General features: G+C 53.2%; 1 protein-coding gene across 19 annotated transcripts in view; it reads left to right on the plus strand.

Moving 5' to 3' along the window:
* ARHGEF10 (Rho guanine nucleotide exchange factor 10) overlaps nucleotides 1–25,888 on the plus strand; it is an 88,568-nt gene that overhangs the window by 29,229 nt on the left and 33,451 nt on the right. For 17 of the 19 annotated variants that reach the window (XR_003794177.1, XR_003794178.1, XR_003794180.1 and 14 more), the window contains 11 exons: nucleotides 1,629–1,792; nucleotides 4,054–4,170; nucleotides 6,906–7,020; nucleotides 10,032–10,138; nucleotides 14,186–14,263; nucleotides 14,491–14,670; nucleotides 16,341–16,457; nucleotides 18,220–18,312; nucleotides 21,156–21,326; nucleotides 22,810–22,955; nucleotides 23,835–24,016. Coding sequence is in view for 14 of the 19 variants with exons in the window: in XM_029226418.1 (XP_029082251.1) it covers nucleotides 1,629–1,792; nucleotides 4,054–4,170; nucleotides 6,906–7,020; nucleotides 10,032–10,138; nucleotides 14,186–14,263; nucleotides 14,491–14,670; nucleotides 16,341–16,457; nucleotides 18,220–18,312; nucleotides 21,156–21,326; nucleotides 22,810–22,955; nucleotides 23,835–24,016 (1,470 nt within the window). In the remaining 5 variants the exon portion in view is untranslated. The remainder of the gene's footprint in view (nucleotides 1–1,628; nucleotides 1,793–4,053; nucleotides 4,171–6,905; nucleotides 7,021–10,031; nucleotides 10,139–14,185; nucleotides 14,264–14,490; nucleotides 14,671–16,340; nucleotides 16,458–18,219; nucleotides 18,313–21,155; nucleotides 21,327–22,809; nucleotides 22,956–23,834; nucleotides 24,017–25,888) is intronic. The other 2 variants (XM_029226410.1, XM_029226411.1) reach the window with 2 other exon arrangements.

Consider the following 25,888-nt stretch of genomic DNA (forward strand, 5'->3'; position numbering starts at 1 on the left):
TATCTTAACAGCAGCAGGAGCGAGGGCGCAGTCACCCGGGAGGAACTGCAACTTCTCGACAGGCTGGGACACAGCAGGATAATGTTCCCCCAGTGCTGAAGAAAGCTCGGTTCCAGCCCGCATCTTCACATCCAGCCCAAGTCTTGTCCTTGAACAAGAGAGAAACGGGCGACCTCAGACGCAGATTGGAGAGCTTCACCGCTCGTAGACCCTCGAGGAATAGTTCAAGGAAAAGGGTACTGAACCCCATAGAAGGCAGGAAAGAGTAGTGAGCAAGTGAACTGACCCCCTCTCATCCCCCTGAGGGTGTTAGCACAAACTTAGAGCCCCCTTTGCCCGAAAGGCGTGATGCAGAACACCCCAAATGAAATGTCAGGAAACCACGTCTGGCAGCATCTCAGCAAACAAGCCAAAGCTCATCCTAACCCTGGAGGTTTGTCTCCAGAGTTCAGGTATCTTTCAACATTGGCTGGTTCTTTAGATGTCATTTCCCACAGAACCAGGCGAATAACACAAACCACACGCTCATCCTGATACACGCTTAGAAGGTACTTGGTACCATGCCTTCCAGTGTTAAAAACTCCTGATAGGAGGGAACTTTCCCAGCCTAATAGAGGACGTGTTCTTAAAACTGACAGCAAACTTCCTAATTAAAAGCGTGCATTCATTTATTCATCCCACAAATGCTTTGGACGCTGTCAGGTCCCCAGCACCGTTAGGGCCTCAGCTAACGGAGGCCTCCTCCCGAGATTCCTACATGACAGGAGACCCGTGCTTACCTTCGGCCCCCTTTCTACATAAACCAGCCAGGTCCTTAGAATAAGTGTGCTCCGGGGTAGTTATTTAAGTACCTGCTGCAAATAACGTGGAGACTAAAGGCAGGTTGCTGTAAAACCAAGTTTGAAATGCATTTTTGAGTAATTGATCCTCCCTGGTAGACCTTTCCCAGCGCATATGGGCTGATCTGGGGTCTCAAAAACCAAACGGCAACAAAAGGTGGGCTGGCGGTGCCCCTGCCGAAGGTGACAAATGTTCTGTTAGACCGGTGTGTCCCCTCTGCAGGCAGTGCCTTTGGCCTTGTGTCTGGCGGTGTAAACAGATGTGCTCTTCACTAATTCTAAGATGACTGATGTGATGAAGATATTTAAATACAGTAAAAGGTTATAGGTACTGTGGGCTAGTTTTAGCACAAAAGCAAAAATTATAGTTGTTTGCAGTAAGCTTCACTTGCATTCATATTTGAATATCTCTGTCATCCATCTGTTTGTGATCTGTTAATCTGTCTGTATGTCTAATCTGTTTCTATTCCATACATTTATCTAAAGAAAAATTTTCCTTTGTCAGAAGTTCTCTATGGGCAAGACATCATTTGGTATAATTGTGGTGGCTTCTCATAGACCAGTGGTCCTCAGGACGTGGATGGGGCTGGGGGGTTATCAGAGCTTTGTCACCCCACGCCCATCAGTCTAGCGCCTTTCCGGGGGCGGCCACACCTGAGGTTCCGTTCCTCCAAGCTTTTCTGAGGTGCCAGCCCCCAACGATGTGGTCAGATGACGAACGTGCACAGACAGAACAAGAGCCAGCGAGGGTCTACGTTTTAAATTTCCTTTTGGCATTTATGCATTCAGATGAAATGATTTATGATGATGTTGAGAATGGAGATGAAGGTGGAAACAGCTCTCTGGAGTACGGGTGGAGTTCGAGCGAATTTGAGAGCTACGAGGAACAGAGCGACTCGGAGAGCAGAAACGGGGTCCCCCAGTCCTTCCTGCGCAGCGACCACAAAAAGCAAGTACGTGTCCAGTGTGTGTGCCTGAGAGATAAAACGTTCTCACGTGGACATGTGGACGGGACTATAAGATGTCATTTTCATTCACATACTATTTTAAACTGTCGTTTTTTAAGCTGTTGATATGTACTTTGAGAAAAGCACTAGATGTTGGCAAAAGAGAAGACTCCCCTTAGTTCACGTAATAGAATCTCGGCAGGATGGGAAAATTAAATTTATATAAACTAAATCCCTCCAAAGGCCCTAAGCGAGTTCGCTATCTTGAATAACTTACGTAAGTAAGCATTCCCTGGATATTTGTGTTGTGTACACATAATGCTGTCTGTGCCCAGCCCGCTGCATGGATGGAGCCTGGCCGGGTGGGACACAGCACAGCCCTGCTGTCCTTTACGGGATGTTTTGAACCTCAGTGTTCTCAACACAAACAGGAAGATATAAAAATAGAACATGTTACAAAAGGATGTTATAGGACGAAAGCGGCTGAGCTGCCCAGGAGCACCCTTAAAGGGAGGAAGTGTGTGTGTGTGAAGCTCCCGAGACGAGGGTCCAGGGAGAAGCTCCAGGTTGCAGGAGTGGATTCCGGGGCTGGAGATTGTAGGGTGGGGACCTGAGAGAGGCCCTGCTGAGGGAAATCACCCCACTGAGGTGTCCGGTGTCCAGGGGTGACTGGCCACCCTGAATACTCTTGTCGTTGGGTGTTCTGGCTGTTGGTAAAAGGGTGATTCACACTGCCGTCCACGGTCACGTCAGCACGCTCCATGTCCTTTCTGTGTGAGGTCTAGATGCAGGCTGCACGCTGGTGGAGGCTGTGGCTAGTGCCTCGTCATCACAGCAGAATCGATAAGTCAGGGCAGGATCGATCAGTTACGCCTCCCCCTGCCTGCACCCCCGTAACCAGGCCGATGGGCCCCTGGACGTGGCCTCCACGTCGGTGCGGCTTACAGATTACTACGGGCGCATAGGGTTCGCATAGTCTGTAACCTTGTCCTGAAACTCAGGAAGACTCTGCCAGTTGGTGGTGGTCAACCCAGCTACTCAATATCATTAACAAGCTTCCCCAGAACTTAGCTGTCTCTGTCACCAGAGTTATTACAGCTGCGACTTAACCAGCGAATGAAGCTACAGCTGTAATTTTAAACAGAGCTGGTAACTAAGGTGACGCTTGGCTTGTTGTAGCCGAGTCCAACATTCCAGGTTTAAATGGAGATTTTAAATACGGCACTGGGGCCTGATTTCAGCAGGATGGGGCACCCAGTGGGGCCTTGGAGAGCGGTTAAAACGCTCGTAAATTTCGACTTCAGCAGGCCTGGCGGATGACGTGCAAACTGGGCTGGTCAGGCGATGGCCCCTGAGCCGTGGGCACGATTACTTAGTGGACACTCCGCCCTCTTGGCCGCCCAGCTGGACCTGTGTTCCCAGATGCACCACCAGCAATGCTGATAGAGGAGGCCGGGCGGCCCAGCAGCAGAGACGGTGGAGGGCCAGCCCCGGGCGGCCACGAGTGCAGAGTCCTCACCAGGTCCAGCACGCGTCCGTCCTGTGGGGCAGTGTCCCGAGGGCAGCTCTAAGGAGTACCAAGTTTCCTAGTTTAAAAAGTCGTATTTCAGAAGCTGCCAAGATGACACTGTAAGTCGTTTCAGACTCCCCTCATAGTCTCAGATTTTATAAAAAAAATTGCTGAGGTGTCCTTGTCTGGGTTGACATGGGAAACACTCACTAAGGAGCAGGGGCCTCGGTTTGCATATTGGAGACGTTCGTGATCACGTGAGGACTGAATTACAAGATTTCACCCCATCCCCGTGGGCTGCAGAGAAAGTTATGTCAGTTTGGAGACTTAAAAATCTACGTGGTCATCCCCAAATCATTTCCCCCATCAATACAATCTTGAATTCAAGCTTCTTTTGCTTTGGTGCTGACACAACGGAATAATATTATATATATTTCTACATTTTTGATCATTTTAATTTCACCAAAACGTAAAGGCGTGACGGTACCCACATATTTCTGTGCATTTACTTTCTCTTGTTTAGCATAGAAGAGTCTCCAGTCTGGCTCACCTGGAGTCTGTCTTCTGATGATGTGTTTTCCTCACTCATGTGTTTATTTCTCGAGAGCCGGTGGGCTAGGAGGGGGGGCCCGGGGCAGTAGGACCTTGGTGCGTGAACATCACCCACCAGACGCTGCTCAAGCCCTTTCAATGTAAGATTGTCTCAAAGCACCGGAAAGAGCGTGTTGTGAAAAGCTTGTATCTCTTTGTACTGTAGCTTTCCCATGACCTAACCCGCTTAAAGGAGCACTATGAGAAAAAGATGAGACATTTGGTGGCAAACGCGGTGGGCGCGGTAGAGATTCAGCAGCTAAAGCACAAACATGAACTGAAGGTAGTGTGGTTCACGCTGAAAACGCTTCTGCAAAAAACAGACTGTCCTTTAACGAGAAAACTCAGCCCCAGAGCTGGCCAGTTCTGCCGGGGTGGTGGTTCTCACGGTGCGGTCCAGGGAACCCCAGGGCCACCCGGGCAGTGGCGAGTTCCTGTCAATTCCGGGGCATCCTTCGCCTCTGTCCCCCTCCATCCCCCAACGTGTGGACGGAGGCCCCAGGGCGTGACCCACGCCTGCTGGGACGTGGGATCCGCCGTCTCCACGCCAGACGCGAGGCAGGTTCCCCCAAGTGCAAAACAATGCACTTTTTTTTGTTGTTTTGGAAAATGTAGTAATTTTTCATAAAACGTTACCTGAGACAAAATGTCATAGGTTAAATATTTTTTAAATGAATATTAACAAAAATATTCAACATTTTTCTCGATTTTAACTCCTTACGTAGTGTAACATAGATAAAGCCGGCAAACCAGAACCGTCTGGGCTGCTCGATGACTTTTCTGAGTGTGAAGGGCTCCTGAGACCACAAAGTTGAGAACTGCTGGCTGTGAGTGTCGTGGTGTCCACTGTTTGAGATGTTTTAAAAGGGAACTGTCAAGTAACCTTTCCTTCACTGGGATCTTCGTCCTTCTGACGTTTGTGATTTGTTCACACGTGTTGAAAGGCACTTACCTGAGGCAGGTGTTCACTCAGAAACGTCTCTGGAACATCACAGCTCTGTTCCACGCTTTTCGGTGCAGGAGCGAAGCCCCCGGAATCATGGCATCTCCTCCAGCACAGCGTTGGGCTGGTTCCGTGCAGGAAACAGGCGGAGCCCCTGGGATAATCTGGAGGCCGGGGTGGCAGGGGGTTCCAGGGAGCACAGGGCCGGGTGGTCCAGGGAGGGGTACGAGGCAGGCCAGCTCAGCAAAGAGAGGGGAATGTGCACGATCAGACGGCGGCAGAGCGGCAAGGAGCAGGTAGGGTGACTTGTCTGGGGCCGGCTACGCGCTGCCGTCCTCTGCAGGAGAAGCAGGGCCTGGCGTGTTGCTGCAGCTGTGCGACCCTGGGCGGCCGTTCCCTCCGCCCGGAACCTGGCACCTGTGTGGCTTCACCTGGAGCCGGGGCTCGGCCCCCTGCAGGCTCCCTGGCCATCTGTCTGTCCCTAATTCTCTGACTCCTTGGAGGGAGCATGGACAGCGTGTGCAGCCCGGGTCTGGGCGGCGGGATCTGGACGATGAGGGGGTAGGGAGCTAAGGAGGGGCGCCCGGCAGCCGGGCAGGCAGGGGCGCACAGGCAGCGCGAGGCGCCAGCGGTGGCTGCGGAGAAGCGGGGACAGCGGGCTGCTATCCAGGGTTGTCAGCAGACGAAGCCGCGTTTGGATGAAGGGATACAGGAGTCGGAGCAGGCAGAGTGGCTTTGCCGCGTTTAACCTGGCGGGTAGGGCGGTGGTGAGTGGCTGGGTGTCCGAGTCGGGGTCAGCCAGGCAGTGTGACTTGGATCTGGTGTCCGTCGAGGTGGGTGGTGGGCCAGGGGCACATCCTCAGGGACGCAGCCTAAGGCGCGGGGACAGCGAGGAATTGCAGAGTCACTCGGGCTGGAGTTACAAGTGTCCGGCACCAGGCTGCAGGCTCCTCGAGTGGGAACCCCCCAGGGGCACAGCTCCCGAGTCCAGGGTGCACACTCAGCCCCCGAGAGCCCCTCAGCCGGCGCCGTTCTGTGCAAATGCGCAACCGGGCAGTGGCCCCGTAGAAAGGGCCGCCGGAGGGAGGCCAGGCGAAGCCCTGGAGGGGAGCGGGCGGGTGTAGAAGCCTCTCCCTCAGGGGAGGATCGCAGGAGGGCGGGGAGGCCGGCACCTAGACAGACCCGAAGGGTGTTGGCTTGTGTCATAAGAGGCCATCTGGGTTTTCTCTAAAGGATCAGTCGCTCCGTACCCAGTGGCCAATATCTCAGACGTTAGAGTCTAAGGATAAGAAATGGGGGTGAAATGCCAAAGCACATCATTGGAAGCTTTTGGCACCAATGGCCAGTCTAAGTGTTATGCCAGGAACCTGGCTTGAGGGAACCGGGATGGACAAACTCCCCTGTGGGGGCCGGCGGTCTTTCCAACCCTTCAGTCTCCGCGGAGGAGGGGGTCTGCCGACTCCTCCCGCGGGCCATCCCTCTGCCTGTATCCCAGCAGGTCTCTCCATCTGGCCATTCCTGCGACCATCAGTACGAAAGGCCCGTGAGCCGCTGGACCGGCCTCCAGGGGGGAGCCCGGGGGAGGCTGGGGAGTGTCCAGTGGCTGAGCCGGCTGGCGGGTCTCCAGCCAGGGGCTCCACTGTTTCCTGCCGTCTGTCCGTTGACCTTGGGCAAACTGTTCACACCTGTGGCCTCAGCTCTCTGCACTCGGCTTCTGCAAAGCCCTTTGCAAGTGTTTGTAATAAAAACGAAGACTGACTTAAACACAGCAGGAGACTTTTTTAAAACTATGTTAAGTAAGGGCTCTGTTTGTAAATTTGTTTTTCCTTCTTTTTTTTTAACCAGCAAAATAAAAACCAAACAGCCCCAAACCACACACACACACACACACACACACACACACACACACACACATACTTTCACAACAGCCAAGAAAGCTCTCCCAGATCAAAAAGCCAATTTCAGATGATGTTTCAAGAGCAAACTACTTGACAGTATTCTTTTAAAATGGAGTAAAAGCAACAAGGAGGTTTTACCAAGTCATCCCACCCTTACCCGGCCTCCCTTCCCCACAGATGCAGAAGCTCGTGAAGGCCGCCAAGGAGGGCACCAAGGATGGCCTGGAGAAGACGAAGGCTGTGGTGAAGCGGGGCCGCTCCTTCATCAGGACCAAGTCCTTCGTCTCTGCAGGTCTGTGGGGCGCGACCTGGGGGAGGCTGCCTGGGCTCAGGGCCGGCTCGGGGCAGCGGGGACTCCGGGGGGCGGCAGGAAGTTGAGTGAATTCTCGCAGGGGGTGGATTTCGCCCCCCCCTTAACTGGCTCCTCCCAGCAGTCGGGTGATCGGGGGTCCCCCCGGGGGCTTGCTCTCCCCCCACAGAGCCCCTGGATTCTCAGCAGGGTCGTTGATAATAGAGCACAGTCGCGGGGGGTGCGCTCGCAGTGCCGGGGGCTCCTGGGCACGTTTCCCGCCCTTCACGGCTGAGTACGGTGGGCTCTAAGTGGGGCTCAGGATCCTCTGTGCTGGTGAGAGGATTCCAGAATTCTCAGGTTTGTGAAACATTTCACTCAGGGGCAGGAGCCCGTGGCGCTTGTGTGTCGGAAAGATAGAGCCTGTCTGGGTGCGTTCACGTCGGCAGCAAGCTCCGGGCGCGGGTTCTCCAGCGTCTGAGCCTGTCTGCGCTGGTGTGGTACGAGGTACCCGGCTGTGCGGGCAGCTGAGGGTTTACGTGCGGAATGACCGTCCTGACTCTCACTTGGTCCTTCAGAAGCACGTTTCTTTGTTTCCGCTACGACCGTCTGATGTGCAAAGCCGGTGCCGGCTCAGTGCAGGGTTGCTGATTAACTGTGCAGGGAGAGGACTTGAAGGTCACGTGTTTCCCCTGCAAATGGCCCAGGAAGACTGTAATTGGCCGTAAAGCCACCTGGGCCTTTAAAGAAGGTGTGATCCTCACGGAGCCCCCAGCCTCTTCACATAGGATGGAGAGTGTGTCAGGGGCTGAGACGGGGATGTGGATTCTGATAGAGTGTGCTCCCCGGTGGGGCGCTGGCAGCGGGGCAGGTGCCCCAGAGGGGACCCGTCGTGGGAGGGCACACGGGCAGAGCCCCACAGGTGCCGAGGTTGGGGTTAGGGGCCCCGGAGTCTGGGGGCTGCTCAGAAATGCCGACTCGGGCCCACCCGAGACCCCTGAACCAGGATCGCAAGGGAACGGGGTCCAGGTACACGGGGCAGGCCGGAAGCCAGCTCCAGGGGGAGAGTGACCAGAGTATCACAGGATCGTCCCTGGTTTGGGGGGAGGGGGACCCATTACACACACCCCTGAACCCTGTGGCCTTAGCTTCCTGAGCTGTCAGGTGGGAAGCCCGGGCTAAAGTCGTGGCTCTTAGCCCTGGAGTTCACACGGGGGAACCGGGAGCTCTTACGAATAGTGGTGCCAGGCCTCCACCCCCAGGCCGTCAGTGGACCTCTGAGGGAGACATCTGCACACTGGAATGTTGTGGTTTTTTTAAAGACTATTTTGTTTTTAGAGCAGTTTTAGGTTCACGGCAAAACTGAGTGAAAAGTACAGAGATTTCCCATAAACCCCTAGCCCCACTCAGGCACAGCCTCCCTCCCCACTGTCACCATCCCCACCAAGTGGTCCATGTGTTACAACCGTGAATCTACAGTGTCACATCACCATCACCCAGAGTCCATGGTTCACATCAGGTCTCACTCTCGCTGTTGTACATTCTGTGGGTTTGGACAAATGGATAAGGAAGCATCTGTCATTATAGCATCATAGAGAGTAGTTTCACTGCCCTGAAAATCCTCTGTTCATCCTTCCCTCCCCCCAAACCTCGGCAACCACTGATCTTTTTACTGCCTCCGTAGTTTTACCTTTTCTAGTTGGACCCATATAGCCTGTAGTCTTTTCAGATTGGCTTCTTTCACTTAGTGATACGCATTTAAGGTTCCTTCATGTCTTTTCATGGCTTGATAGCTCCTTTCTTTTTAGCTGAGTAATATCCATTGTCTGGATGGACCCCAGTTTATTTTATCCACTCACCTACTGAAGGACATCTTAGTTGCTTTCATAGTTTTGGCGATTGTGAATACAGCTGCTATAAACATCCCTGTGCAGGTTTTTGTGTGGTTATAAGTTTTTGGCTCCTTTGGGTGAACACCAAGGAGCATGACTGCTGGGTCACGAGATAAGAGTATGATTAGTTTTATAAGAAAGCACTAAACTGTCTCCCGAAGTGGCTGCGCCATCCTGCATCCCCACCAGCACTTGGTGTAGTCACTGCTCTGGATTTTGGCTGTTCCAATAGGTGTATAGACACTGTAGGTTCTTTAAATCTCCTCTGACAGTTCTTCTGTGCAGCTAGGGTTTTGTATCTTTGAATTAGAACATCTCCAGGTTCCTATTACCTAAAATTTCCTGTGCTTTTCTGGTTTCTAGCTGTTTTGTGAATTCTTTTTTTTTTTTTTTTTTTTTTTTTGTGGTACGCGGGCCCCTCACTGTCGTGGCCTCTCCCGTTGTGGAGCACAGGCTCCGGATGCGCAGGCTCAGTGGCCATGGCTCACGGGCCCAGCCGCTCCGCGGCATGTGGGATCTTCCCGGACCGGGGCACGAACCCGTGTCCCCTGCATCGGCAGGCAGACTCTCTACCACTGCGCCACCAGGGAAGCCCCATTGTGAATTCTTTAGATTACGTAGCTGCATCTAAGGTTTTAGAAATGAAGTTAATTTTGGTCTAGAATTTTTGATCTTGGGGAAGTTGTGCTTTTTCCAGACTTCTAGTGAGAAAGGGAGAAAGTCAGGAAGTTACTAAGTCTCCCTTGGTTTTCCCTGACTATCGAGTGTCGGTTCTTAGTCATTCATAGCTGCTTTTCTTTGTTTCTGACTTTGATATGTTATAGATTAAGACATTGAAATATGTATTTCTACTCTGCCATCTAGGTGTTCAAATGACACCTCAGCTTTTTGAAGTTAGACTTCAAGTATTGAAAATCTCAAATATCAACAAACACCACATTCCTCTTGTGGGAAGGATATTTTCTTGGGTTTGTTAAAACTTCACTTTACTCATTGCTGGGCGGAAAGGAGACGTAGAACTGAGGTGTCTGCCCAAGGCGTTGCTTTGACAGTCAACTTGACTGCGCTGTGATGTTATATCCTGTTTCAGTGTGAAACCAGCACATTCTGTCTTCCTTTAAGACCACAGACCCTGTCTTGAAGAGGAACAGAACTTGTTCATCGACGTGGACTGCAAGCATCCGGAAGCCGTCCTCACCCCAATGCCCGAAGGCTTGTCTCAGCAGCAGGTAGGATGCGCAGGGTGGATACCCCCGTACTTACACCAGGACGGCTGTGCTGGCTGGGAATTACCTGCTGGCACAGACTCCCAGCCATTCTAGCCACCTGGGCTCGTCCACTGGCCTCTCCTGGTCCAGCAAGGAAGGGGTTAACCCAGCAGCGAGCCTACATATTTTGAGTATCAGCCCCAGTGTAATTGTGAAAATGCGTGGAGTATCTGCATTCTTTGTGAGGGTCATTTATACTCATTCACACTGATGGGACGTCTCCACGAAGGGACTAGATGTGACTGTGTAAAGTGCGTGTGCGTGTACACAGTGCCTGAGTCCGAGATTAAAAGATAGATTTCCAGCAGCTCACGAAGTTAGCCGAATATCAATGAATTTCTTCATCTCTGAAAATACTGTAGGTAGCAGAGGGAAGATATTCCGTGGTTTCCATTTGATTATCTTTGGGTAAAAGGAAAGGAAAGCTTCAGAAACAAGGGCGTCAGAGACAAGGGCGTACCACAGAGTTGGGGGCACTGGGGGGAGGAGTTGATGGTTTTGGGTGGGGTGTGATTTGAGTTTTTCCCACGTGGGCAGCCTGATGCAGGTCATGGAGACTGAGAGAGATGACAGATGTTGTAAATAGATGATGTAGGTAGATAGACGTAGGTGGGTGATAGGTATACAAGGTGGTTGATAGATGCATGCATCATACACACGACACGCGTGCACAGATGTGGTGTGCAGACAGAACCACATAAAAATCCTCTGTGGTAGGTTCAGAGTCTAGTAAGAAAGATGACAAGCTGCGTTGCAAAGGCTGCCAAGGGGCTGTTAGCCATAGGTCAGGCTGGAGCGTTGCAAAGGCTGCCAAGGGGCTGTTAGCCATAGGTCAGGCTGGAGCGTTGCAAAGGCTGCCAAGGGTCTGTTAGCCATAGGTCAGGCTGGAGGAGGAAGCTGGCTCTTGGTTGGGTTGCAGGGGGCAGCAGAGCGGGTTGAAGGTGCTAGTGAAGTGTCTGGTGTGTGGGTGCTGGGCTGTGAGAGGCCGGGCTCGTGTGCTCAGGAGGGGACACGTCAGGCAGGTGTAAAGGTCGCCCCCCTCATCCTTGCATGACCCCTGTGGAGCACATTCACAGGAGGACACCCAGGCCCAGAGGGGCCTCGTGGTCAGGCGGCATTGGGTGACGGGCGTGTCCGGGTCCGGTGCCCCCCTGGATCCCGCGTCCTCAGCTCCCTCATGCTCCTGGGGTTGAAATGTGGCCGCGTTGCTGGCAGCGACGTGTTGACGGTTTTTGCAGGAGCAGAGAGGCTGCTCTTCACTGCCCCCCTGCTCGCTGCCCAAGTTCCTGGCTCACCCACCTCATTTTAGCCTCACGAGTCTGAAAAAGGGCATTGATTGCTCAAAAATACTCTCGATGTTTCTGGGAGGCCACCCCTGGGGCTCCAGGACTTGGGTCCTCTTCCCGGACAGTGTGGGGGTCACGTGGTTGGGAGGCACGTGGAGCCTCCCCATGGGGGGCCCACGGGTGGGGGACTGTGGCCGTTGTGCAGACGCATGTAGCTGCAGGGCGTCCCCGGCCAGGCCGAGACTTGGAGACAGCAGGGGCATGCGGGTCGGCCAGGGGACGGGGGGACAAGGGAGTTTTGAGCCCGCAGGATCTCAACACACACACCTGCCAGTCAGTTTTGTCCCCCAGAGGGCCGGGTGGTGACAGCGAGGATGGGTCCCTGGTGTAGAAAGGGCACCTCTGTAGACGCCCCCCCCAGCTCAGTTCCCACCCCGGGCCCCGCACTGGGGCAGGGGAGACTCCAGCCAGGCCTCTCACTTGTTCTGCCAGCGCCGTCCTCCTTCCCTTGAAACGGGGACATGGCGTCTGCGGTGTCTTCCTCGTGGCCCGACAAGACAGTGACGCGACGCGTGTGGTGGCCCTTGGCTGAACGCGCCACGCCAGGCGCACGACGGCCAGAGAGGGTTTGTGTTTTGGTTTCTGCGCCGCTCCCCGCAGGCTCCCTTCTTACCCCCTGGTTCACAGAGGTTGCTTTCCCCACTGGTTACTGCTTGTTCTCCGGAGAGTTTTCCATTAAAAGATTAAACCCAATGTCAGTGCTCTTTGAATTTTTTCTTCCAAAGTTGAAATAAGGTAACATATCTGTCAGGAAAAATGCTGCATGTGAAGCGTTCTTTACATGCCCAGTTTGGTGGGAGGAAAGCCTTTATTTCCTGGGTTGTCGTTTACTTGAAAGGTGGCACTGAAGCTGAAGGATGAGGCCAGCATCCTCTACCGTCGGGCCTCTGATCCAGGGTCCGGGCACAGGGAGGGGCTGCTGTCCTCCTCCTCCTCGTCTCCGCCCCTCCCCTTTACCCCCTCCTCCTCTTCCCGCCCCCCATCTCCCTCCCCTCCCCTCCCCCTCGCATTTACCCCTCCTCCCCCTCCTCCTCTTCTCTCCCCCTCCTCCTCTCCCCCTCCCCCCTTTACCCCCTCATCCTCCTCCTCTCTCCCCTCCCCCTCTCCCCCTCTCCCCCTCCCCCCTTTACACCCTCCTTCTCCTCCTGCATTGCTCTAATCACCTCCTGGCCCAGACACATCTCCCGCGGGTCCCCGTGGCCTCGTAGGAAAGCTGGTCCAGGGCTGAGGTCTCCCTGCAGCCTCGGGGTCAGGGTCCCGGGAAGCCTGAGGCCTGGGGACCCGTGTTGGCTGTGCTGTCCACGCACTGAGTTTAACTGAGGGGCTGACCCGACCTGCGGGAGCCCTGGGATCTGGGGGAGATTTGGGGTTTTATTTTGTATCTTTCAGTAATAACAGTTCCAGGTCCTTTGACCTGATACATTAGTGTCATCTCAGGACTTATAAAAAACATTTAATTCCTAGGTTAGACCCCCCCCCCCACAAATCCTCAAATATCCTGACCCCAGAGTTGAGACAGTGTGTGGGAATCTGAATTTTGGGAGAAGGCTGGTCCACATTTGACCATCCGCAGTTTGGGGGTGTCTGGGTCGTGGGGTGCCACCCTCGTTTCAGAGGGAGGGGTCATCGCTGCGGCCGCGTGTGCTTGTGCTTTAATTCCAGACTCATCTGCCTTTTACACACATCACTTTCTTCCTTAAGTGTCCTTGAAGGTTGCTTTTTGCCTTCATTTTGCGAAGGAGCAGCCCTTTTGTAAGGAGAGGAGTCGCTCCCTTGTGGATGTCGGTGACTTGACAAGAGGCGCGCCCTCGGAGGATGTGCCTTCTGCCGCCAGGTGGCGTCGCGGTTCCTGGGATGGGGCTGCCGGGGGTGGGGTTAGGAGCAGCCTTGTCATTTCTATGCTCCACTTGCCATTTATTGGCAAAAACAACTTTGCAAACGGTGTGTAAACTGGACAGAAGTGCCCAGTGTCATCATTGGCCTTAAACAGGCATCTTACAGCCAGAAACTTGTGCTTGCGTGTCCTCTAGTCATGAAAACAAATCCCAAAGCGATGTCACTGTTTGAAATGCAGGCATCTCAGGTCTGGAGGAGTTTTTGCACCTGGAATTGACGTTGGTCATTTACTCTCTGCGTTCTTAGCCTTGGAGGCTTCGAATGGCCTCAAAACAAAACAAAACTATACCTCCACCTTCCAAAAGTTTTTTTTTAAAATAACTTTGGAATAATGATTTTAGATGTGTTGGTAATAGCATTCTTTGAGTCAAGACTGGAAGGTTTTTTTTCTATGCTTAATGTATACATGAAATACCATGTAATTCCATACTCGACACATAAAATACAACCCGTTAATTCAGTTCATTATTGTTGGATGAGTGAATGAAATTGTTGTTAATGCCATAATTTAATTGTGTTACTGTAGTTGTGGTTTATAATTTGAGGTTTACAAATAACAGAATTGTAGTGATGGGGAACCAACGTTTTGTGCCCATAATGGTAGGTAGTTAATGCACTAATATATTTTAAGGCCTTGGGAGGTTTCATTTATGTACTGTCTTGAAAACAAAAAACTTTTTTGTCCACAAGCCTCAACAGAAGTCAAATTTATCTGTTGTGTTTTCTGAGGCAGGTTTTGACTGTTGTCTTTTCAAATTCTCAACAGGTCGTAAGAAGATATATTCTGGGTTCGGTTGTCGACAGTGAAAAGAGCTACGTGGATGCTCTTAAGAGGATTTTGGAGGTATCTAAATGCCACATTGTATAATGGATATGTTTTGTGAACCTATGAATTATAAAATACTCAAATTGGCAAAATTCTTAAAAGAATCTGAGAATTGTGTCTGTGTATTGACATCAAAGGTCGCCTGGTTTGTTTGGGCACAAACGTAGTTGCACAGGTGAGTTTCTCCGCGTTCTTTCATGAACCCTGGGAAAAGCCTGGGCCGTCCTTGTGTGTTTCTGCCTCAGCAATACGAGAAGCCGCTGTCTGAGATGGAGCCCAAGATCCTGAGTGAGAGGAAGCTGAAGACGGTCTTCTACCGGGTCAAGGAGGTCCTGCAGTGCCACTGCATGTTCCAGATTGCGCTGGCCAGCCGCGTGGCCGAGTGGGACTCGGTGGAGATGATCGGAGACGTCTTCGTGGCCTCGGTAACTGAGCCGGCGTGCCCAGAGGGTCTGTGGGGCTCCCCTGGGCTCAGGGCCCCTCCCTTCTCCCACGGATGCCTCAGGGTGGGTGTCCTGCCGGCCTGAGCTCAGCTGCACCCCACAGCGCCCCGGCCGACACTGCGGAGCTCTCCGCGGGGGCCGGTCTGAGGTCGGGAAGCTGAGCACGCGTGTGCGCCCAGGGGAAGGATGTAGAGAGAAACGTCCGGAGGCTCCAGTGGAGCTGCCCCTGGAACACTTCAGACTACACACCGTCAAGCTTGGGAGGCATCACAGGAAGAGTCAGGGCCCTGCTTGTGAACGGTTTTGTGGGGTTGTCGGCTTTAAGCCCTCACAGGGTCTCACCCCTCCTGGGAACCGCCTTGTGGGAAGATACCCACCTGTTTCCCTCAGCCCTGTGCTCCCTGACCTGGTGTCCCGTTGTGCGGACGCAGCCTCCAGGCCCCGCGGTGACACAGGACGCGAGGGGACACGAGCTGGTCCCACAGCTGCGCTGACCTTTCCCAGCAGGAGCCGCCGCAGCCCTGAGCTCCAGCGCTGGGTGGCTCCAAGCCATTTATCTTCGGCCCATTTGTGAATCGTCCACACTGCGGACTGGCTAGTTTTCTATCTAGAGGTAGCAGAGGGATTCTGAAGTTGATTGAGGACAGCACTGTCAAGGAACAAGAGCTTGAAAGATTTTTAAGTGTCCGTATACTTAGAGGAATGCTGTAATGTGATACGTGAAACCTTTTTCTATATATTCTGTGCATGTGCTTAATGAGGTATATAAAGTATGCTTTGAACATAACGTGGAAAGAGAGTTCTAAAATGAATTTGCATAATCCCCTTCAGTGATCTTTATGAAAAACAAAAAAGAGATATTGGACATTTACTTCTTTATTGCATTTCTGCCTATTTTATATATTAGTTTCAAGTCTTAGTCTGTCCTTCTTAAAATGTTTACCTTGGGAACATTTTTTTAATGTAGAAGAAAATCTTTTTAAGAAATATATAATTTAGATGAAAGCATTTCTTCTCTAAGTGGCTCCACATCTACTTATGGGACTCGCTGTCTGTCCTCAAGAATATGTGGGATCTTAGAAGCATAAACGGGAGTGAGGCCAATGTCTCCGCCTCTGGAAACCTTTGCGCTTCTGGGAAAATTGGGCAGTGGACCTATGTGGCGTTGCCCCTCAGCCTGGGGAAACAGGTGTGGTCAGCTGTCCTCCCCTGAGCATCTCAAGGGGATGGTTAGGTCAGGATGCTGGGACCTCCACATGCTGAGGTGCAGGACATTCTGTCCTGGAGGTGAAATCCACAAAATGCCAGTCAGCAGGAATTTAAAGGAGGATGTCTGTAAACACCATCTTTATACGACTGTAGACTGTAGTCAGGAACATTTCTTAACTGAAACCCAAACTTGCCACAGTTTTGAGCAGGGCAGCCTTAAAGAGCATTGGCAAATAAGATCAACCAGCCAGTGAAAAATTCCTAGCAGGTCTCCTTAAGAAAACAGTGATCACACACAGTCATAATGAAGTTTATCCTATGAAAACATCACAGTGACCGAGAGGTTATCGTTAGCACGGGTTCCGGCCTTTTACTGTAAGCTTGGAGAGGAAGCAGATGGACTCTGCATTATTTACGTTTCTCAATTTCCTCTTGTATTTCAGTTTTCTAAGTCCATGCTGCTGGATGCTTACAGCGAATATGTGAATAATTTTAGCACAGCTGTGGCAATCCTTAAGAAAACGTGTGCTACAAAACCTGCTTTTCTTGAATTTTTAAAGGTAGGCACTTGAAAATTTTTTTGTGTGTTTTACCACCCTCTGATAACAGCTTTGATGTCAAAATACTTTGTAATGAAATTTCACCAAACCTTCCCTCTAAATGTATAATGTTATTTATTGTAAAGATTTTAGCACCAACAGGACCCTAGGTGTTGGGTCAGTGCTGGAAAGGATGATGAAGTTTTTAGTGACAACATAGCTCTTTGAATATAACCTTCATTTGCACATCCTTAGACATATGTGGATAGATGGGAGGGGTCAGAAAGTGGAGATCAGACCCCAAACCAAGTGGCCAGCTGTTGCTCAGCACAGCGTTAGGAGTAACAGAAGGGGGGCTTTGGAGTCGGTCGGGGGCTCCGTGGCTTCTTTGGGTCAGGCAGTGAGCAGACCCCCTAAAGATGAGCCCCCACGGTGGGTAGGGGGGCTGCATGGTCCGTTCCTCCTCTGACATCGGGTGTTGATGGGTGACATTGAATCAGCGACATCCCTGTCAAAAGACGCCCGTCTCAGGCTGGGACGTAAACGTGCCCAGAGGGCTCTCTGCCCGTGGAACCAGGATAAAGTTTCCCTTCAGATACTGAGTCCCCGAGGCCGGGGCCGGGGCCGGAGTCTCATCTGCCTGAGGCTCCAGTTTGCATTATGACCTGGGACCAAAGCCTGTTCCTGTTACGTGAACTGTGTTCTTGGAAGGTTCTGCCACCTGCACAGTGAACCCTGGGGGGTGTCCTCGCCCAGGGTGAAGGCTTATTTAGGCTGAGCTATACCCGCTCCCTCTCATGTGATATGGTGGTTCCCACTGACGCAGGACCGGGGTGGAGGTGGCCCGTCCTTAGATCGACCCCACTCTGGAAAGCTGTGGTCGGCGCTCTGGCCTTGCCCTGTCACAGCAGGAGAAAGGAAACACGGGACGACCTAAAGTATACTTTTTCTGAGGAGTTTGTTGTGGTCCTGCTGGTGCCGACAGTACCTGACAGGAGGCCACCGCAGCCCCACCGTCAGGCCGCCAGCCCCTGGCGGCCTGGGAAGGCAGACCATCCAGTCCCCTGTCCTACCCCAGGTGCCCGGTGTCCACGAGGTCAAGCCGGGCTCCGGGCTCCGCACCGCGTGGCCCCTCAGCTGGAGAGAGCTGGGGACTCCTCCCCAGTTTGTAAATGGTCAGCCTGGGGCGTCCCCTCCTGCCAGAGAAGCCTCCCCTACAGAGGGAAGGGGGCGCCTGGCCCTGGACTCCCTCCCCCCTGGCCTCCCCTGGGGAGACTTGCCAAGACACGGACACGCCCCAGCCGCGCCCCGAATCTCCACGGCAGAGCGAGGGCTGAAGTGGGGAGGTTTGTCCCAGTGCAGGACAAGCCGCGGCAGCCGCAGGGACTGTGCCCCAGGCGCAGGGCAGGTGCCTTTAGGGGCCCGTGCTGCTCCCACTTGGGATTCTGTCACTTTCTTCCTCTTCTTTCTTTTTTTTTTTTTGTAGCTGCCCTTCGTTGTGATTGTAGAATCTTAGAAACTGGTTTGACTCTTAGAGTATTGAAATTAGCTCATAAATGGCTCTTAAAACATCAAATAAAAACATTGAAGCTTTCAGTTCAGAAACCAGCCAGGGCTCGCTGTAGCCTGAATGACGTCAGCGTGCATTGGCGGTGTATGAGGTGTAGAAGGTGTTTGGAGCAGGTTTGGAGGCAGCCTCTCCGTAGAGGGGAGCAAGTGCGAGCTCCCCCCGGGGCGGCGTCCAGGCGGGAGCCGCGAGTGCCGGCCCTTTGTCACCCCGCAGCAGTGCCAGGAGGCCGGCCCTGACCGCGTCACGCTGTACAGCCTCATGATGAAGCCCATCCAGAGGTTCCCGCAGTTCATCCTGCTGCTCCAGGTGAGGCCTCCTGCGCGATTCGGCCAGTGGTCCCGTCTTGCCGTCGTCCGTCCCTCCGTGTCCAAGCATCTCCTCGTGGAGATGGCAGGCTCTCGGCTGCCTCCGCTCCCAGGCCGCTTACATCAGGGCAGGGCCGGGGGCGGCGAGACCCCAGCCTGCAGCTGCCGGTCCCTCTGACCCCACCCGTGCTGAGCTCCTCTCCTGGGTCCGTCGGGACTCCCCTCGTCAGCATAGACTCTGGGGGGGTGAGAGGGACTTGTTATGAACACCAGACGCCCCTCCCCCCATCACTCAGGAAATTCCGAGGGCTTTAGGGGCCCCGGGCCAGGGACCTGAACTGGGGCAAAGCCGAGTGAGTTTTCATTAACCACACGCGCTCGTGCACTGTGGGAGGTGGGCTGGTCACCAGGCAGGTAAACACAAGATGTCCAGGGTCCTGCTCCGGGGTCAGGTGTGTGCCCAGAGTGGAGGGGCAGGCCCAGAAAGCTGCCGGTCAGCTGCGGAGCCGACCGGCTGCTTGGAGAGCGGGAGCTGTGCAGAGAGATTTCCCAGATACTCCGACCCTACGTTTTTTTAGAGTAAGAATTCTCAGTTAGGTACGTGCGTTGATCTAAAGAGTAGAGCTGGCTTTGAGTGCAGATATAAAGCATCGTCGGATCAGGAAGGCCTTGCCCTGCCGTGTGATGTGCTGTCAGGCCCCCGAGACCTGGGACCCGTGCGCCTTGCGGGCTCAGGGCTCACCCTCCTTAGATGAGCGTCAGGGCGTTTGAATTGGTTATTTCCGAGGAGGGTCTGCAGTGGCCTCTTCCGGTTTCTCAGTGAACACTCAGCTTGTTTCTAGAGTTAAATCAGGCGACTTGTTGGCTCCCCTAGTCATTAAAAGTGATGAAAGATGAACCGTGAAATCATCCCCAGGGACAGGGAGGGTGCATCAAAGGCCTTGAGGCCTCGCTGGGCCCGCCCGTCACACGGTTCCAAATTTAAAAAATTGGTTCTTGTAAGAAGTTTGCTCTTTCCTTTTATTTTTATTTTTACTTACCTCTAAATGTTTCAGTTTGCTGAGCAGAAACAGATGAAAATTCTTAAAGTCCGAATCCAGTTACGAACGACTCCAGGGTTTTGGTTTAAGCACACGTCCTCGTGGACAGATGCGGCCCCTTGGCCTGGCCCTTCCCGGGTTCCTTAGAGCTTCCTGTACAGCTCGTCCCCTCCCACGCCCCCGCCCCACCTGGGCGCCAGCCCCCGACCCTCCAGGGCAGAAAATAGCCTTCACCCTGGCCTGATGGCGGCATAGCACCCAGACGGCTGGTCCCAGGTTTGTGTGAATGCGGTTCCCGTGGGGAGGTGTTCAGTCCTTCCTGCTGTCTGAGCATAGGCAGTTCGCAGGGGCATGGGGCTCAGACAGAGCAGGGCTGGTTCCCAGGAGAATGCAGTCGGCGTCAGAGAGGGGCGGTGTCTGTACTTCTGTATTTCCGTACTTCAGAGACACCTACAGGTCCGTGTGCAGGGACCCCGCTCTGCGGGTAAGATGCTCCTGGGAGTTGGTCCTGGAGAGGAGTGGGGTGGAAGATGGGGCGCCTCCCTCCCACCGAGCTCCGAGCCCTGCTGCGTCCGCGTGCACCGAGGGGGCGGTGAAGGGGGACGGCGTGGAGGGGCCCGTGCCTCTGACCCCCAGCCACTCCCCTGCCTCTCCTCCTATCACCACACCTGACCCTCCTTGTCTCTCGGGGCCTGTTACCTGTAGTTGCGATGACCCTATAGCCGTCCCCCAGAGCTCGGGATCAGGCTGTGGCCGTGGCTTTTCTGGGCCTGCCGGTTTCCACTACGTGGTCCCCCAGGAGCCTTTGTCTTTATCCTGACTCCCGTGTTCTCCCCCGTATTGTACCCCAATAAGTAACAGCCTGGCAGCCGCCGCGCACCCCGCTTTCCTCCGCTCAGCTGTCCGTCCACGTGTGGCGCTGGTTCTGTGGATGGTGCTGGGATCCGGGCGGGCGCGACCCAGCTGCACTGCTGGTACCAGAGCTGCTGTGAAGATGATTCATTTTGCCTTGTAGGGTTTGACGTGGCTCACAGGGAAACCATCGCATGGAGCAGTGTGTGTTGTTCATTCAGACGGGGAGCATGTGATCATTAGGCGAGTTCTTTCCAGACCGAAGAGAACAGGAAGCTTAAAAAGACAGGGCTGCTGAAGCTCCCGGGGGGCGGGCGGGCCGGGTGGCCCGGGCAGGGAGGCCTTGGTCTGGCTCGCCCTCCTCTGCGAAGCCGGCAAGGTGACTGCACCCGGCGCGTAAACGTCCCCCTCGAAAGTTGACTCAGAGCCTGGAGTTGGCTCTCACCACGCTCGCGGTGCCATTGGTGCCTGTGCTGTGCTCCTGCAGGGCCGCCACGCTCCGCCCGAACCAACGGCTCAGAGCTGGGCGCTCAGGACGCAGACCCACCGGCGGGAAGGGGACTCCGGCTGTCTGTGGGTCCACTGGTCTGGCTCACACTGAGAACAACAGCCTGACCGTTACCAGAGAGCAGAGATTTCTGAGGTCCTGGAGAGCTCGCAGTAGGGATGGGTCCCTTCCTGGAAAATGGTGTCTTGTTTCCATTCCCATCCCCGTTTAATAAGGCAGTTTTGTTTTTGCAAAAGGAGCTTTGAACGTTCAGCCAAATTGTGACTCACTGAGTTTGTTACCCTTTCCCAGGGCTTACTTTATTCCCCAGAAGCAGCGGATGCCAGGGCCAGCCTCCGGCTGCCAGAGTCGCGGGATGCTGTCGGCGGGGGTGCGCGGTGACCGCCCGCTGCTCCCACCCCCACATCACACGTCCGCCTCCCCTCTGCCTTGTTCCTCCTCAAGGACATGCTGAAGAACACGCCCCGAGGACACCCCGACAGGCTGCCCCTCCAGATGGCGCTGACGGAGCTCGAGACACTGGCGGAGAAATTAAACGAGAGGAAGAGGGATGCTGATCAACGCTGCGAAATCAAACAGATAGCAAAAGCCATAAACGAGCGGTACCTGAACAAGGTTGAGAGTTTTCCTCTCTGTGCTGAGGCTGCTCTGCTTCATGCTAATGAGCCTTCGCTCTCTGAGCCACTTATTACTAACCTCCTGGAACCTCTCGGCGAGTCCCTTGGCCCAGAGTTCTTGACTGAGGGTCCGTGGAGAGCCTCGGGGTCACGAACGCTGCAGTGTGCACAAAGCCTTCGTAGTCTGTGCATTTTCTCAGGAAAGGGGCTCGCAGATTGACTAGGTCCTCACATGGACCCAGGACCCCAAAAAGGTTAAGAGCCACTCTTTTAGCCGAATTTTACTTTCAAAATGCAGCGTTTCATCCTAGTCCTACTTGAAGCATAGATACTCACGTGCGTTCTTACTTGTATCCACGGTGCGTGGACTGGGCTGTATTTATCATGAAGAAGGGACGCAGAACACAGCATGAAAGCAGTTCCTTAGCAAAGCTGTACCTCAGCTTCATATTTACAAAGCCATCTTCCTGCCACCATAATCCAATTTCACATAGGCTTTGCCGTTTTTATCTGAAGCTCTAGTCCACAGGAAGAGGTTAATGGATATGAGCTGTGTTAAATAATTCTGTTTTGTCAGCAGGGGTACTTTCCTACTGGATACTGACATCCAGTGATTTAACTACAAGAACTTTATTGTCATATGTTTTAAGCTTAGGTTTTCCCTGATTCTCCAAAGGATTTGTACAGGAATTTTTACAGGCAGAAAATTCCCTTCACTGATATTCTCGAGGTGGCTCATGTTGTTTAAAATCCTGCTTGCCTGTGGTACCCGAATGTCTGGGAACCCCCGACAGTCCGAGGGCCCTCAGAGGTGATGCATTGCTTACCGTTGTGCTAGTGAGGATGCAGCCTCATCCCCGTGAGGTCGGCCGGCCAGTGTGGACGTCTGGGCCAAGGACTCCGGATTTCCTTCTGGGCTGAACGGTTAAAATAAGTTCTGTATGACCTATGTCACTTTACTAATAAATATGAAGCCTCTTTCCAGAGAACCAAGAGTACTTTGTTTGGCCCAAAGAAGTAAAACATGGCAAACCATGAGCAGTCAGGAGGTTTTCTTCAGTTTGCTGTCCTTGGGAAAAGTGAAATCACAGACATTCCCGGTTGATACGGTGTCCTAAGTAACAGAAAGGTTGGGGTGACCGTCTGTGAGGATCGGAGCGTGTATTCTGAGGAGTGACTGAAAGAGAGAGAGCACATTGAGTGACGGGTGAAAACCAGCGGAGCCCTCGTGGCTGCGTCAGCATCTCATAGCTAGAGAAACTGCTCACGTAAGGAAGTTAGATCCCTGCCACTGTGTAGATTCCTTAAAAAAAAGCCACTTTTTAAACTCTATACCATATGTGCACGAAGCGTGATTGGGAATATAACGATTATCTGTAGAGAAAAAAGAATCTATAAAACCCTGACGTTGTCTGCTCGTGTATTTTGCCAGGCTTCATTCTCATTGTTCTTCTTTTTCTCGGTGGTCTTTGAACGTCCAGCTTCTCAGCAGTGGGAGTCGCTACCTCGTCCGCTCCGACGACGTGGTAGAGACCGTCTACAACGACCGGGGGGAGATCGTGAAAACCAAGGAGCGCCGGCTCTTCATGCTGAATGACGTGCTTATGTGCGCCACGGTCAGCGCCCGGTAGGTCAGCGCCCAGCAGGTCAGCGCCCAGTAGGTCAGTGCCCGGCAGGTCAGCACCCAGTAGGTCAGTGCCCGGCAGGTCAGCACCCAGTAGGTCAGCGCCCAGTAGGTCAGCGTCCAATAAGATGCACGGCCCCGTGGGGAGCTCCATGGTCACAGGTGGTCTGTGTCTCGGTGAGCGGATGCCTTCGCTTCCCCTTCACTCTGGACAGATGTGTATTCAGAGCTCAGCCTCTCATCCTGTGACTTGCATGGGTCCAGGGAGGGACCCCAACTCACCGCTGGTGGAGCTGAGGGACGCGTGGGTGGGTTTTCTCTGTAAACATCAGGCAGATGTCAGAGCTGGAAACTGAACCGAGCTCCGTTTCTAGCCATCCTGAATCAACTATGGTTCCTGTCCATATCATCGTTCAAATCCTTTCTCATTAGTTGCTTCTCTATAAATATGTTTTTGATGGTTTTTCTTATAAAGTTCGGGTATATTGGGCTTCCCTGGTGGCGCAGTGGTTGAGAGTCCGCCTGCCGGTGCAGGGGACACGGGCTCGTGCCCCGGTCTGGGAAGATCCCACATGCCGCGGAGCGGCTGGGCCCGTGAGCCATGGCCGCTGAGCCTGCGCGTCCGGAGCCTGTGCTCCGCAACGGGAGAGGCCACAACAGTGAGGCCGGCGTACCGCAAAAAAAAAAAAAAAGAAAAAAGAAATTGGGTATGTTTATACTCTCTGAAAACCCACTGTGGAACCGTGTGGTCAGTCCTGGTGAGAACACCAGAAGCACCCAAGCCCGCAGTTCAGAGGCGTCTCTCTTGAGTCTCCAAGGGATGAGGCGTTCCGTGACTGATTCCTTGGCTGTGCCTGACACGAGGGTTTCTGCCCCTTGCAGCACCTCCCATGACAGCGGTGCCCTGACATCGACCGGCCAGAGGTATTTGTTGAAGTGGAGCGTCCCTCTCGGGCACGTGGAAGTGATAGAATACGGCGGCAGCGAGGGCGCGGGGGAGAATGGCAGGGGTCCCGTGGTGCCCGCGCCCGAGAGCCTGGCAGTGGTGGCCGGCACCAAGCCAAGTGAGTGATGCGTCTCGGACACACTTGCAGGTCTGGGGCCGCCATGGCTCTGATGTAACCTGCTCGGTCCTCAGCCCCTCACCGTGTCAGGAGACCTGGTTAAGACGGTAAATCTGTCGGGTGACACGGTCCTAGAGCCTGTGCTTATTAACATTGGCTGGCGCACGTGGACACACGTGCCAGCTGGGAGGCTCCTCTCTGAGCCTGTCCCCGTCGGGGTCCAGGGGCGGGGCCCCCGCCCTTGGGATGCATTCCATCCTCCTGGTTCGCGTCCTGTCCTGTGCTTCCCGCCAGCAGCTGCGGCGGGGGCCCTGCTCTCTCCAGAAGGTGTGTTGAGTGGATGCAGAGAAGGTCCCAGAGAGCGTGGGCCTGGGCGGTGGCCTCAGCTCTGCCACCCCTTCCCCTTCCGTCTCCGCGGAAGTGGTGCCCGCCTGTGCCTTTCACAGAGAATTGGGGGAAGAGGGTCCCGGCACTTGCCCAAGAGTCTTATAATACAGTTATTGTTACTAAACGGTCTGAAGATTCTAGATTTTGAACTTGGTGTCATAATCATTACTTTCTTCTTCTGTTTTCTTTTTGTTTTGCTTTGTTTTTATCCAAGTAAAGCCTGGCTAAATTTTACTCACTCACTGGCCTTGGCCTCTGAATTGTGGAGCACTTAGAGTACAGTGAATGGGAACTTTCCATAAATTGTTTTATATATAAAATGAGCCTTTATATTTAAATTTATAATACTAAAAATAAGTGTGTCAGGGCTCCCCTGGTGGCTCAGTGGTTGAGAGTCCGCCTGCCGATGCAGGGGACGCGGGTTCGTGCCCCGGTCTGGGAAGATCCCACATGCCGCGGAGCAGCTGGGCCCGTGAGCCATGGCCGCTGAGCCTGCGCGTCCGGAGCCCGTGCTCCGCGACGGGAGAGGCCACAACAGTGAGAGGCCCGCGTACCGCCAAAAAAAAAAACAAAGTGTGTTCAATAACCTTTTAGACTGTGTTGTTTCTGACACGGTCAGAAGGAGGCTGCTTTTGAAAGATGCAGCTTTTCTGAGCGAACATGCACGTTCATTTGGGTTTACAGGAACAGGTCGCGGTGACTGTTGGGTCCCATCTGATGGGGCGTCTCTTTTATTGTTTGTTCTTCTGCGCCTAATGTTAACAGTCTTGCTGTTTGGTGGTCTGCTAGTTCCTTGAGCATGTGCTCCTAAACTTCTGAATTGCTGATGAAAAAATCATGCTCCTGTTTAAATAACGTGCGTACCGTCTCAACTAACAATCGAAATACCAAACCGTACCACAGACTTTTGTAAGGAGGAACCAGCTGAGGAGTGGTTTTGGGAGGGGGACAGAGTGGGAAAGGGCAGGAGGGAGAGGAGGTCTCCCAGTTGACTTGATTGATTAAAATTTTACTTAGTAAGAGCAACGTGAAGATTTTGTGTGTTTAATGTTCTTAAAAATCCGTTTGAATTACTTGGAAGTATAGCAAATCCTATTTATGTCTTGGTTTTGTGAACAGAAATAATGCCTTTGTGTGTATTACAATGGAAGCAATCCCAAGGTGGATTTGTGATCAAGATTGCCTCATTGTGTTCAGCTCTCCAAGGATGCCTTCGATCCATGAAGTAGATGCTGTGTTACAGGGAACACTGAGTTCTCACGTTCAGCTTCTAATTTATGGTTCGTGCTGAGCCAACCCAGAATAAGATTCAAGTCAGCGGTATTAAAAAGCAGAAAGCAGCATGACTTAATTTGTAAAATGTTACACGCGAGAAAGAACCTGGACTGTTTCCTGCTGCATTTGAGCCCTAGATGTTATCTCGAGCTCCTGTCAGCTGTGGCCCTAGATGTTACCTCGAGCTCCTGTCAGCTATGGCCCTAGATG

Source organism: Monodon monoceros, unplaced genomic scaffold, assembly GCF_005190385.1.
Source record: "Monodon monoceros isolate NGI ecotype Baffin Bay Population unplaced genomic scaffold, NGI_Narwhal_1 Super_Scaffold_17, whole genome shotgun sequence".
NCBI classification, from domain to species: Eukaryota; Metazoa; Chordata; class Mammalia; order Artiodactyla; family Monodontidae; genus Monodon; species Monodon monoceros.